The 14,959-nt window shown below is 44.2% G+C and overlaps 1 protein-coding gene across 2 annotated transcripts in view; it reads left to right on the top strand.

Moving 5' to 3' along the window:
* The window catches only part of AASS (aminoadipate-semialdehyde synthase), a 58,360-nt gene extending 43,658 nt beyond the window's left edge, over positions 1-14,702 (top strand). For both annotated transcript variants that reach the window (XM_066262190.1, XM_066262191.1), the window contains exons 19-24: positions 5,119-5,286; positions 7,188-7,283; positions 9,980-10,095; positions 10,732-10,820; positions 11,338-11,514; positions 13,386-14,702. In XM_066262190.1, the coding sequence (XP_066118287.1) occupies positions 5,119-5,286; positions 7,188-7,283; positions 9,980-10,095; positions 10,732-10,820; positions 11,338-11,514; positions 13,386-13,504 (765 nt within the window). In that variant the 3' untranslated portion in view covers positions 13,505-14,702. The remainder of the gene's footprint in view (positions 1-5,118; positions 5,287-7,187; positions 7,284-9,979; positions 10,096-10,731; positions 10,821-11,337; positions 11,515-13,385) is intronic.
* The last annotated feature ends 257 nt before the right edge of the window (positions 14,703-14,959 follow it).

Raw genomic sequence — 14,959 nt, 5'->3', positions numbered from 1 at the left:
CTAGAATCAAAGGTTTCTAGCTCACCAGACTTATTCACCTCTGTTCCCCATCTCCTTCCTTCTCCCTGCACAAACTCTGCACAAACTGGCTTCTCACTCAACACTCCGCCATCTTGGCTGCTTCTCCGGGCCTCCTCTATGTGGCCTTTCTCTGCTCTCTGCTCTGCTTCTCTAATGTTAATCTCAGGAACCAAAAGCACACAAGCTCCTGTTCTGCCCCTATTTTATAGTGTAGAAATCCAAACCTTTAATCCAATATACAAAATAGGGAAGTCTCTAATACAAAGTCACTTTCTGAGGCATGATAGGATTGTACCATCCCACATCAAAAAGGTTGGGAAAGGCTTAGTCCTAAAACCAAGCCCCAGGCTACAAGGATCCTGCCTGCCCAGAGCCAGCCCCCAACACACATTAGTATCACCTGGGCAACGGCCTCCACGTGGGCAGCGCCATCTTTAACAAAGTGAGCATAATACATTTTATCCGCCCAACAGGGGTCCAGATGTGCCCCTACGTGACTCAGCTGCAGTGTTCACTCTGAACAAGGGGTTGTTGTGTGGATTACAGCTCATGTCTATGGGCACCGAGCACACAGTAGGCCCTGCATAAATGACTCTCTGTATGTTTCTTGTGGTATATTTCTTGTTAGTTTAATAATCAAGCTCCTTATTGATTCTCATTGGTTGGGAGACTGTGTGTGTGTGTAAAAGAGTTAGACCTAGAGCAGCTGAGCAACCGCAGTGAGTAGTGAGTTTTTGCTGAGAGTAGGTAGGACATGTGAGTATTGTCGAGACAGAAAACAAGGCCCTGGTTGGCTAGCTCAGTTGGTTAGAACGTCATCCCAATATGCCAGGGTTGCAGGTTTGATCCTCAGGGCACATACAAGAAGAAGCAACCAATCAGTGTTTCTCTCTCTCTCTCTCCTTTCCTCTCTATATAAAATCAATCAATAAAACTTTTAAAAAATGCATATTCTGTCAAATAGATAAATCTGTCTTTCTATCTTTACCCAAGGCATTAATAAAATATTAAACAAGACAGGGTTCATTAATGAACCCTCTGATATACCAGGAAAAGTAAATCTCTGAGTTGGCATCAAATGGTAATGATGACCCAGTCATTTTGGGGTTTCATTTCTTCAGAGAATTCCATCTCTGTGAAGAAATCATTACCATTCAGCTTACATTTCCATGTTTTCTGCCTGAGGATCTCATGGTAGACTTATGAAGCAGATTTATTTTTGATTAGTAAGTTGCCGGAGTATAGTAGCCTTCATTGAAATTTTCTTTTAAAAATTTCTTAAACTTCAAACATGATAGAAGATGTTTTACAAAAGAGTGCAGAAATGTTGTGTCCAGAAATGGTGACAGTGCAGTGCGGAAGTCACCCAGGACCAGGCGATGAAGAGCATCCCTCTTTTGCTTTGGATCTGCACTGCTTTGGGCTGTTAGGGGGTGTCAGGTGTTCTGCAGAGTGAACCTGGTAACTGGAGACACTCTGCCAGGCCTGACTCTGTAGTCGGCATAGCTGACTTCCTGCTGGGGCTTCCGCTACAGGGAGGCACGGGTCCCCATCTTGCCTCTCAGGCCAAGGCTTGGGCAGAACCCATCTGCAAGTGAGCTCTGGCAATCGTTAAGTTTAGCTAGAGGCTCCTGCAGGTGAGTTCCTCAGAATCCCGAGGGTACGCGGACAGCTCCCTTGTTCAGGGTTGTTCTGTGCAGGTTAGACACATGATCAAAAATTGTTTCCCAGGGTGCAGGCAGGACAGAAACCTGTCCCGCCACCTGCCACACCCCTGCCTGGGAATCTCAGCCCTGATTCTAGCATTCCAGAAGGTTTTTCGTTATCAAGGATAACCATAAACCTCACCAGCCAAATAAAAAACAGTCTTTTAATCAACATTAAAGGAGAAAAACAAGGGCTTCCCTGAATTCTGCGTGTGGCTGGGGGGTGGGGTGCGGGTAAGAGAATCACTGAGACTTTAGAAGAACTTGCTCTTTGGTGGTTTAACTTCTCACCAGGAGTAAGATTGGGGGGAGCACCTTTTAGAGTTTCACTATATGTTCATTGGGTTGTCTATCTTATGAGGGGACATCTCCCCACTCCTTGTCCCCAGCATGCACTGTGGCTTGACTAGTCTAGTCTGTGAGCTCCTCGTAGCTGCTCCAGCTTGGCTCCTGGCGTGTGGTGGACACTCAGGAAATGTTTGTTCGATGAAGAAAGGAGTGAATGGAGACAGGACTTGTACACTCCTCCATTCTTCTCCCCTCCGCAGTGAGTGGGACCCAGGCACACGGCGAGGGTGGGGTGCTCCGTGAATGCTGGTGTGTGACTGAACAGTACAAGGTTGGTGCCCAAGCCACATCAGAGAGGATGAGAAGAGAGAGAAAGAGCAGTGACAATACTGCTACTGCTCTTGGAGCACAGAAGCCATTTATGTGGTGTAAAGCCAGCATGCAGGGCCAGGGCCACTATCACAGCAGCCTTCTGGCCCATGCAGGTTCGCATTGGATTCGGACAGTCGGCAAAGAAACAACGGAGCCAAAAACTGATGGGCCATAGTCTTTAATTCTAGCTTGCACCCGGCGGGCAAGTAAAAATACACACTGGGCTCCAAAACCCACTCACATTCAGTGCTCACAAAGCCACTGACTTATCCGAGTTTCCTAGAATCAAAGGTTTCTAGCTCACCAGACTTATTCACCTCTGTTCCCCATCTCCTTCCTTCTCCCAGATACAAACTCGGCCCAAACTGGCTTCTCTCTCAGCACTCTGCCATCTTGGCTGCTTCTCCTGGCCTACTCCACGAGGCCTTTCTCTGCTCTCCTCTCTCTTCTAATGATAATCTCAGGAACCAAGCGCACAAGCTCCCACTCCGACCCCATTTTATAGTGTAGAAATCCAAACCCTTAATCCAATATACATAATAGGGAAGTCTCTAATACAAAGTCACTTCTCTGAGGCATGATTAGATTGTACCACCCCACATCAAAAAGGGTGGGAAAGGCTTAATCCCAAAACCAAGCCCCAGGCTACAAGGATTCTCAACTCATATTAATATCACCTGGGCCACGGCCTCACGTGGGCAGCGCTATTTTTAACAAAGTGAGCATAATATATTTTATCTGCCCAACAACCCACCCCTATGCTCACTTTACTACCCACAATCTATACCACCGGCATCCCTGTGCAAGGAAATTAGAACATTACACAAATCACAACAGCAAAAATCATACAGTTTCAACAATTACAAAGGTACACTTCACCAGTCTCTGAGCACTTAGCCCAAAGCGCAAAATGTCCTTGGCCTTCTTTCTAGCAACGGGAAAAGCTTCCTGGGGTAGGGGAGTGCTTCCAGCAAAGTTACCCCCCACCCCCATCAGGGTATTTCACATTGTCCAAAATCCATAATCAGTAAGTCCATCCAACAAAGGAGTCATTGCCCACTCTGGTCGTAGTCCAGGAAATCAGTCTGTGCACATGGGGCATCAGCCACCCCCCTCATTCCTGCCGTCCTGGCAGGTCTTACACTGTCCCAAAGAGGGGCACGTGGCAATGGCAGTCAGCATTTCCATCTTGGCTCTAGTGAACATGTCCAGCCCTATTTCCCCAAATCGCAGACCTACCGGGGCCGCAGTAGGTGCTCCTTCCAGCTGGGCTTCCATCTTCTGGAGACTGCAGATCACAACTCCAGTCTGATTCTCCTCATCCTCCAGAGAGGAACTGAAAACACCAGCTCCCGCTGCTAGGCTCAAGCCCCGGGCTGCCGCTGCCTTCTGCTCTGCAGACCTTGCAGCTCTGGACCCGGCCTCAGCCTCAGCCCCGGCCTCCTGCCGCTGCTGGCTCTCTGCAACATCCAGGGCAAGCTGCAACTCACGAACCTGTGAATCCTCCTCCAGCAGCTGCTCCATTTCCAGGCGAATCTCGCAAACCTGGTCGGCCTCCTCCTCCAGCATTTCCTCCAGCTCCAGGGTCAGCATCGGTTTCTCCTGCATTTGCTCCAGCTCCTTCCGCTGCTCGGTTTGCAGGTCCCAGGCAGCCTCTTCCACAGAGCTCTCGGTTTCCTCACGCATGGCTGTAAAAGTCAGCCAGCCTACGATCCCCAAGAGGACAACCATGGGGAACCCTAACACTAGCCAGTCCTCTACTCCACCACTCAAAGGCTCCTTGCCGATCTGTATCGAATCCTGCCGACTACGCCAAATGTAAAACCAGGAGCCAGGGCCAGAGCCACCATCACAGCCGCAGCCTCCTGCCGCTGCTGGCTCTACCCTCTCTGCTCTCTCATGCTAACCTCAGGAACCAAGCGCACAAGCTCCCACTCCGACCCCATTTTATAGTGTAGAAATCCAAACCCTTAATCCAATATACATAATAGGGAAGTCTCTAATACAAAGTCACTTCTCTGAGGCATGATTGGATTGTACCACCCCACATCAAAAAGGGTGGGAAAGGCTTAATCCCAAAACCAAGCCCCAGGCTACAAGGATTCTCAACTCATATTAATATCACCTGGGCCACGGCCTCACGTGGGCAGCGCTATTTTTAACAAAGTGAGCATAATATATTTTATCTGCCCCACATGTGGGTGTCTGTTGTGTCTAGTTTTTACTGTTTAAAAAAAAAAGCAAACTCTCTTGGGACACAATTCAGTGTCATCTGATCCAGGAGCGAGACAATCTAAAGAAAACAAGGTCTTCGTGAAAAACTAAATGCTTTAAGTCAGATTTTCAACTTTGAGAGAAGAGGGAACGGCATTGGCCTTGGCTGAACTGGGTAAAGGGGTCCAATATATGGGAAGTGAAGGGAACGAGACTTTTGCTGGTGAACACGCAGTAGAGGATGTGGACAGCGAACTGTAATGTGGCATATCTGAAAGGTATGATGTTATTAACCTTGATAAATTTAAAAATAGAAGCTTGGGACCATGATGGCCTTGTGGATCATCTTTTCAGTGGGACAGCTTGAGTAAGGAGTATTGATTAGGGTATTTTCAGTAAAATAAAAAAAATCCAAATCATCTATTGCTTTCTTTTAAAAATTTTATTTCTTTATTATGTGGACAAGTCCAAGGGGAACACAATGTTGTGACCAGTGTGCCTTTTCCCTGCTCCCCAGGTTGTGAATGCTGCAGGGGGCATCTCCTTTCTCGATGCAGTCACCCCCATGGATTATTACCCCGGACTGAACCTGGAAGGCTATCCTAACAGAGACAGTACGAAATACGCGGAGATCTACGGCATTTCATCTGCTCACACCTTGCTGCGGGGCACTCTGAGGTACAGGGTAAGTGGCTGTGTTTAGATGAGACACGTTTGATATAAGTGAGGTGTACGCTGCATTTTTCTTAGGAACCCAAATCGTCAAGATGATAAGCCAGGCTGGCGTCTGTTTTCTTGAGACTCTTGATTGGGAGACATTAGGAGGCAACTCAGAATGGCTTGAGCGGAAGGAAACTTCCTACTCGTGAGCAGGGGAGGGCATGCAGAGGGCTAGCTTCAGGTGGAATGGGTTTGGGAGCCAAGTGGCCTCCCTGGGACTTGGTTTTGCTTCCCCTCGCAGCTGTCCCTTCCAGGGCTGGCTGCAGTCCCAGACTCCCGTGTGGCAGGGTGGCGGGAGGCTCCCAGCCTCTTAAGTTCGAATCCAGTGTGAATGAAGGAGCACATCACCTTCATAGCTGAACATGTAATTTTCGTCTCATTAGCCCCTGAGGTCAGTGGCTTAAAATGTGCTGACCAATTGCCTTCCCTTTCATGTCCGTAAAGCTGAAGTCATAGTGGGCATCACTTTGTCCGAAGCAAAAGCTTTTTACCAGCATGAGGTGGAGACCCTAAAGGTGTAAACATAAATGCCCACTACCCATTTATTCATCCTGAAAGAGTAGTTACAAGTGTGACCAGATCGAGACAATCAACGAAATAGTTGCTTAGGGTGTTATAGCACATGACTATAAACTGGGTGGCTTTAAACAGCAACAGCAGAAATTTATGTTCTCACATTCAAGGGGTCAGAAGTCTGACATTGAAGTGTGGGCACGGGAGGCTTTGAGGGAGAAACTGTCCCATACCTGTGAGCCTTCCCATACCGTGTTATTCAGAATCACAACTCCGTCATCCAGGGCGTTTCCGGTCCCCTTCCCTACGTGAGGTGGGCGCCGGGAGCCAGTGAACGCTGGTGGGGTTATGCAGTGGGAGAGGGAGTAACTGAGAAAGTTCACGCGAGAGCAGAAGTTTTTTCCACGGTGCCAGCTCACAAGGACCGGTGTCTGGCTTGCCTTGTTTCTTGTGTGGAACCCTGTTTACGAAAAGACAGCACGACATTTCTTACTCTTCAGAGCTTCTGCTGCATGTGTTGGCACTTAGCATCTACCACCAGCATTTTTAGTTGGATTTTATGGATATTTTTCTTGTCTCCTGAAATAGATGTAAGCCCCCAGAAGGCAGGTGCCTGTACTGTCGTGAACGAGATGTCCTCACTGTCCAGGAATCAACTGGGACACCTATGATAACATCCTAAGGGGATCTAAGAACCATGGATGTTCCGAAAGCCCTCAGGCACAAAAAAATTCTAGTCTGGTTTGGAGCCAAACCAGCCCCAGCTCTGGCACATGAGTGGCGGAGATGATGATTAGCAAGTCAGGCTGGGGGTGCATTTTGGGATGGGTTTTATATAACATACTGAGGACTTCAGACTTGTCCTGTATACAGTGAACACGTGAAGAATTTTTTATGACTTATGACATTTTAGAAAAATCTTTCTGATCTACCTGTCTTTCCTGCTCTTTGCATACATTGCAGTAGGGGCTCTTAATCATTAGAATGGATTATCTGTTTTTGGGGCTGTTCGTACAAGCTCCTTCCATGAAGAGAGAGAACAATGGTTCTGTTGAATAGCGTTTACAGCACTGAAGGCATATGACTCAGAAGGAAATTAGCAGTGTGTTGCCAGACAGCCCGGAAACAGAAGTAAACCCAAGTTTTGCAAGGCCTCTTATGTAAACGGTGGCATTGTTATGACTATTTATTGATTTTCCTTTGAACCTGAACAGGTCACATTCACATGATTGATGCAAATGATTCTTGCTGTCTGTTTGCTTAACAAGTTGTCAAGATGGAGTTTTCTTTCCAAAAACACTGTTTCTTTGAAGAAAAAAATTTTCATATACTGCTTAATAATTCTTATTACAGGGATATGCCAGAGCCTTGCATGGATTTGTGAAATTGGGTCTTATAAACAGAGATGCATTTCCTGCCCTTCGACCTGAGGCCAAGCCTCTCACCTGGGTGAGTGACTCCAGAATTATATGTTGTCTGCTGCTCTGCAGAAATGCCATAGGACATGGTCATGTTGGAACTCGATTTGACCAGCAAAAGAACGATGCTGTGACGTATGCGCAGGAAGATAAACCTTAGTTCCATAGTTGTCTTTCCCTTCACTGTTGTGGGTGGATGGAGCACTCAGCTCAAAATCTGGGCCTATTTCCTCAGCAATTTGTACAACCTGATGGCTCTGCCAGACCCCGGTAGAGATGGACTTGCTGTCTGCCCTGGGTACTGGGCTCTGCCACGGGTCTAAGTGGTGACCCATTAGAGCAGTGGTTCTCAACCTTTCTAATGCCGTGACCCCGCAATACAGTTCCTCATGTTGCGGTAACCCCAAACCAAAAAATAATTTTGGTGGCTACTTCATAACTGTAATTTTGCTACAGTTATGATTCGGAATGTAAATACCTGATATGCATTATGTATTTTCCGATGGCTTTAGGCGACCCCGCTGGGGTTGCGACCCACAGGTTGAGAACCGCTGCATTAGAGGACTTAAGCATGACCCTCCTACAACTGGTAACACCAGAGGGCTGCTGGTGACATCACAGAACTGGATTCTTTTTATTTTATTTTTATTCAGTGAGAGGAAGGGAGGCAGAGAGACTTCCGCATGCACCCCAATAGGGATCTACATGGCAAGCTTACTAGGGGGTGATGCTCTGCCTATCTGGGGTGTTGCTCCATTGCTCAGCAGCTGAGCTCTTCTTAGTGGCTGAGGCAGAGGCCATGGAGCCATCCTCAGTGCTGGGGCCAACCCACTTCAATTGAGCCATGGCATTAGGAGTGGAAGAGAGAGAGAGAGAAGCAAGAAGAGGAGGGATGGAAAAGCAGATGATCACATCTCCTATGTGCCCTGACTGGGAATTGAACCTGGGACATCCATGCACCGGGCCAGCACTCTACCACTGAGCCAACTGGCCAGAGCCAGAATTGGATTCTTAACCCGTGATCCCATCAGGTCTTTCATTTAATTGTTTATCATAACCATAAATAATTTGAGTTTTCAGTCCCTGCCTTTATCCCCAATCTCTGTGTTGTTTAATATTCTAGACCTAGCCCTGGCCGGTTGGCTCAGCGGTAGAGCGTCGGCCTGGCGTGCGGGGGACCCAGGTTCGATTCCCAGCCAGGGCACACAGGAGAAGCGCCCATCTGCTTCTCCACCCCCGCCTCCCCCCTCCTTCCTCTCTGTCTCTCTCTTCCCCTCCCGCAGCCAAGGCTCCATTGGAGCAAAGATGGCCTGGGCACTGGGGATGGCTCCTTGGCCTCTGCCCCAGGCGCTAGAGTGGCTCTGGTCGCAGCAGAGTGACGCCCCAGAGGGGCAGAGCATCGCCCCCTGGTGGGCAGAGCGTCGCCCCTGGTGAGCGTGCCGGGTGGATCCCGGTCAGGCGCATGCAGGAGTCTGTCTGACTGTCTCTCCCCGTTTCCAGCTTTAAAAAAAAATAAAAAATAAAATAAATATATATATATATTCTAGACCTAGAGGTTCAGGCTTGGAAGAGATTTTGGAGACTAGGAACTAAATGTAAAGATGAACTTCCACCATCTGCTAGGAGTTAACTTGTCACCAGCTGGTCATCCAACTGAGATTAATGTGCTCACATTCCAATAGAAAGGCCCCAAATTTATCACGGGAAGAAAAGGATCAATACTGCTAATTTTATTAAGTCTCCCCAAAGAAATTTGGGTATCCTTACCAGTAAATTGCTTTTCAACTTAGTTTTTGGTACATCTGAGAGCCTTTCCAATCTAAGTTCTATCTGTCAAAAATGTACGAGTGAGTAAGTATCTCTAGGCGAGGCTGGGGGTGAGGCAGCTGCATTGGGAAGGTTGGGTCTCGTGTTTTGGGGCTGGTCCCAGTATCTTGGTCACTATGATCTACTAGACTAGTGATTAAAAAATCCTTTTTTTTTTTTTTTTTTTGGTAAAGATCAGATTGGAAATAACATTAGGCTTTATGAGTGATGTGGTGTCTGTCAGATGACCATTTCTGCCATAGACATTAGATAAACAAATAACCAAGTTCCGATAAAACTATTTGCACAGCCTGGTGGTGAGCTGAATTTGGCCTGTCAACCAGCTGTTTATCCTTAATCTAGAGCAAAACTTTACTCTTGGAAGCCTGGAAAAAAGTCTTGTTTAGAAAGGAGAAAAAGCTATGACTACTGTTTAAGTTTTCTTCCATTGAGCTTTTATTCTCTGCAAGGCCTTTTTTTTTTTTTTTTTTTTTTTTACCTCTTGAACCTACAAAAGAACTCTGGTTGCTATTAGCAACTACAGCACTAAACCCCTTTTACTTTATCCAGGCTAAAATGGACCGTGGGAGGGGAGGGTGAGGGAGAGTGGGTGGAAAGGTGATGGGGAGGCTATGTGAACGCTGGGTATGTGAGGTTTATACGATACCATCTGTTTAGTATCAATGAATGTTGTGCCCCATTTTTATTGTTGAAACACCATTCTGGACAACCATGCATTTACTGATGTGTGGAGGTGTCCAGACGCGTGGGCCTGTATGTGTATGTATTATAATTTACAGGTTCTGATTTAATGTGAGGTGCATTTGAGGTCCAATGCCCTAATCAAATACTTTTCTCAACTGATTTTTTTTTTAACTTTATTAGGAACTTAGAATTTTTTATTTCTATCTTTCCAACCAGAAAGAGCTCATTTGTGGACTAGTTGGGATTTCACCCTCCTCCGTGCAAAGTGTGCTTAAGGAAGCTGTCTCTGAGAAGCTGGGAGGAGACAGTAGCCAGCTGGAGGCTGTGGAACGGTAGGCACCCACCAGTCCACTCACAGCAGAGTACTGGCTCACAGTGACTTAGTCCTTCATCACCAAAGAAAGGTCCAGGGAGAATGCACACTGTCTTAGATTAATTCGCTGCTCTAGTGTCGGCCTATGGTAGAGAGATTATCATGTACCATGTTCATGTCGGGATGAAATGTAAATAGAGAGAGAAACTCAATGGCAATTACAACTTATTCTGAGATACTTTACTGCTCAGTTTCCAAGAAAGGTAGGATCTATTTTTCTCCCATAAGAGATTCACTCAGTCTTCCTGCACCTGCTTTAAAACACGCATTCCCACACTGTGGCGCATTTTGCTGGTCTCTTGAATGTGGGAGAATTAGACTGTAAGTCAGTCTCATAAAAAGCTTTGCAGAATATAGATCTCCAAAGTTGTCAGTGCTGCTCTTGAGAGCGCTGCTTGGGAGAGTCTGCGGATGGTTCTGATTAAAACATTACAATTGTTATTATTATTTTACAATTTAAGAGAGTCCTGTATCTTGAACTGTCACTTTGTGATTGCGCCCTTCAAGATTAAATCCAAGAAGTGCTCCCTTCTGCTCCCCATGTGAAAATGTGTACAGGACTTGGACTAACACAGCCGTCTCCTGTGCTCCTCAGGTTGGGCTTGCTTGGGGATGAACAAGTCCCTCGGGCAGAGTCTATTGTGGACGCGCTTTCCAAGCACTTGGCCATGAAACTTTCCTATGGTAAGCCATGAGCTTGGAACAAAACAGCCCAGAGAAGGAACCCTAAGATGTACTCAGTACAGCTCGCAAATGAGATTGGAGGGCTGGAGCCACGCAGTAGGAGTGGGGAAGTATGATATGAGGCAAAGAATGCTTGGCTATTTTTGCGCAGGGAAGAATTCTATCAGTTCTTTTAAGTAGGAATGCACTTGAGTAATATGGGAAAGGAAAACATTATGAGTTTGACTTGTAATTTTTAGCTCATAGAAAACGTTCAGGAGGCTGCTGTATTAGTGCCCTCGTGTCTGTGGCCAGACTGAAGGTTATCACCTGGATAGAAGAACGCGACTGCAGTTATAATTTCCCAGAGTTTTTCAATTGATCTTTGGGCTAAAAAGCAGTGTAGATCATTGTCTAAGGACCATGCATAATGGGAGAGGAAACTTGTGAGTGCAGAAGGGAGGCAGCGGGAGAGGAAATAGAGTATCAGAATTATAATGATAGTGACATTTGAAAATGTCTGTTTATTTATGTTAAGGTCCTGGAGAGAAAGATATGATTGTGATGAGAGACAACTTTGGAATCAGACATCCGTCTGGACATTTAGAAAATAAAACCATTGATCTTGTGGTTTATGGAGACATCAATGGCTTTTCAGCCATGGCTAAAACTGTGGGGTTTCCCACAGCAATGGCGGCCAAGATGTTACTTGATGGTAAGTTCTTTCATTGGAAGACTGAAACTATCTACATATCATCTCTTAAGTCATTCAGTGCCTGGACATCAAATAATTATTCTTGAATATGACACTGGCATTTATTAAAAGTGACCCATCTCGGGGGAGAGGGGGGAGGTAGAAGAGAGTTTAGAGGGCATAAATGGTGATGGAAGGAGACTTGGCTTGGGACGGTGAACACACAATACAATATAGAGATGACGTATTCTAGAATTACACACCTGGAACTTACATAATCATATTAACCAATGTCATGCCAATAAATTCAATAAAAAAGAAAAATAAATGAATAACCAAAGTAAGCTGTCTCAAAAGATCCAAGTGGTGGCCAACTGCGAGATGGCTCTGTGGTGAGTAAAAAAGCATGGGCTTCAGAGTGAGACCTGCTCTGTGTCCCAGCTCAGTCACAAGTTGTCTGAGTGACGAGATGTAAGCTACTCAGCATCTCTGAGCCAGAGTGCCCTCATCTTTAAAGTGAGGATTAGTGTCCATTCATTGAGTTGTTCTGACCCTAAAGTGAAATAATGCATAAAGCTCCTACCACATGGAGGGACCCCCCTGGCCATGTTAACTCCCTTCCTTCTTCCCTTGGGTTTTCATATTTTGGGGTTTGTCACATTGAAATAACAGAGGATATTCATTTCCAGGTCTTCAGAAGTAGAGGCTTTGTTTTATATTTTTTTAATTTTTGTTTTGTTTTTTGTTTTGCTGGAAACTATTCTGTTTTTTTTTGAAAAAATGTATTATTAGTTGCAATGTCTCAGTATATTATCAGTACTCAATAAATATTTCGGACAAAATGAATTCATATGTCAACTCTCCACACCTCCCTTAAGCTCACATATACGTCCCAGTAAGCATTACCTCTGGGCATAATACCCCAGTTGGCTGTTGTGAAAGTATGAGAGTTAAAGAACATCAAAGCATATCTATGTCAAATAATGGGAAAACATCTGCAATAGCATATTGGCTAATATGAAATTAGACCAAGTGTGTAGTTACAGGGAACCAGAGTGATGAAATGATGAAGGATGAGGTCATAATGACCTTTAAGGAACATGTCCAGTCTTACTGTTTCAGCAATTCTAACAGATACCTGTGCCCAAATAACCAGATGTGCTTTAATTCATTCTATCAGTATTATGCTTTTAAATAAAATGACATCAGCAAATAATGCCAACCCGTTAGCTTTACTTTATTTTTTATTTTATTTTATTTTTATTTTTAGGTGAGAGGAGGGGAGATAGGCCAACTTCCACATGCACTCCAACCAGGATCTACCTGGCAACTCCCAGGCCAATGCTTGAGGACCAAGCTATTTTTAGCACTTGAGGCCAATGTGCTCCAAAGGAGCTGTCCTCAGCACCTGGGGCCATGCTCGAACCAACTGAGCCACTGGCTATAGAAGGGGAAGAGAGAGAGAAGGGGGAGAGGGAGGGGATAGAGAAGCAGATGGTCTCTTCTCCTGTGTGCTCTAATCAGGAATTAAACCCAAGACATTCATACGTTGGGCCGATGCTCTATCCACTGAGGCACTGGCCAGGGCCTGCTTTATTTCCTTAATTATACTTTATCCTCTGTCTTGGCAGGAGTTAATTCAGTTAAGAGTAAAAATTCTGACTCTGTGCCTAAATTCAGCTATGTTTTCAATCTAAAACAAATGCCTTTCTTTGCAGAGTATTGATTAAGTAATAATTTAGCAAGGGCATTTAAGCAGCTAGTTTAAAAATGTCTAGGCCTCCAACAATTCATTGACTCTGATTTTACTGCTATGTGGAGACTCTTGCTGTAGAAATTAATCTTTAATCTCAGCTTTAAAATGGTAACAACAGATTTATTTTTTTTTTCAGGTGAAATCCAAGCTAAAGGCCTAGTGGGACCCTTTTCAAAGGAGATCTATGGACCAATATTGGAACGAATTAAAGCAGAAGGCATCATCTACACAACACAGAGCACAGTCAAACCTTAATTAAGAATTATATTTTATTTTTATCTTCTCAGGCAATATAGCTCCAAACACTTGTGCAACAAACATGTTCACTACTGTGGTATTTTACAATATAAAACAGATGTTTAGATCAAGTCACTACAATGGTGTTTTGAAATACAAATCTCTATTTTCGTATGAAAATATTTGGATCAGGATATGCCAGTAATTACCAGAGAACTTTAATAATTCTATCATGTATTTTTTCATGTTTGTGTAAAAACGATAATGATTGTACTATTTGTTAATTTATTATGCAACTGTTTTCCTACAAGAATATATTTTCCTATACTCTGCAGATGAAATTTCATCTTTTAAACAGACAATATTTTCTCAACACTACAGAAATACATAGGATTATTATATATATATTTAAGCAACTGCTAAACATAATTAAATGCCAACAAATTGAGAAACCTTAGTAGAAATGGATACATTTTCAGATGCATACACCCTTCTAAGACTCAGTCATGAAGAAATTGTAGAAAATCTGAGTAGACAGCTTATAAGTAATGAAATTGAATCAGCTGTTTAAAAACTTCCCCCAAAACAAAGTCCAGGACCAGATGGCTTCCCACGTGAATTTTAACAAACATTTAAAAAGAGTTAACACTTATCTTTCTCAAATTATTCCAAGAAATCAGAGAGGAATAAACACTTCCAAAGTCATAGGATTAGATTGAAAGTCCAGACATAACCCTCACTTTTAAGGTCAGCTGATTTTTGAAAATGCTGAGAAGACAATTTGCTAGAGGAAAAGTCTTTTCATCAAATGGTGCCAGAAGAACTGGATATCTACGTGTGAAGGAATGAACTTGCACATTCCTTACCTCACAGCACATATAAAAACTAAGTCTAAGTGAACCAAAGGCCTAAATATAGCGTAAACATTATAAAACTTTCAGGAAAAAAATCATAGGTGTGAATCTTCGTGACCTTGGTCAATGGCAGTGGTTTCTTAGATAAATGACCCCAAAAGTGCAAGCAACAAAATGGAAAAAGAGATAAATTGGGTATCATCAGAGTTAAAAACTTTTGTGCTTCCAAAGATACCATCAGAAAAAGCAAAAAAGATAATCCACAGAAGGAGAGAAAATTTTTACAAAGAATACATCAGGTAAAAGGGAGACTTGTATTTAGAATATATAAACACTACCAGAAGTCATTAAAAAAAAACAAAGATCCCAATGTGAAGAAATGGACAAAAAGTCTGAATTGATAGTTCTCCAAAGAAGATAATGAAAAGGCCAGTAGCACATAAAAAGATGCTCTACGTCATTAGCTATCAGAAATGCAAATCGAACTTACAGTGAGGTACACTTCATACTCACCGGGATAGTTATAATAAAAAAGATAAAAACAAGTGCTGGTGAGGATGTGGAGAAATTGGAACCTTCATGAAGTGTGGGTGGGAATGTAAAATGGGATAGCTGCTTG

Source organism: Saccopteryx bilineata, chromosome 2 (assembly GCF_036850765.1).
Source record: "Saccopteryx bilineata isolate mSacBil1 chromosome 2, mSacBil1_pri_phased_curated, whole genome shotgun sequence".
Taxonomy (NCBI): domain Eukaryota; kingdom Metazoa; phylum Chordata; class Mammalia; order Chiroptera; family Emballonuridae; genus Saccopteryx; species Saccopteryx bilineata.
This window is presented reverse-complemented; position numbering and strand designations above follow the sequence as displayed.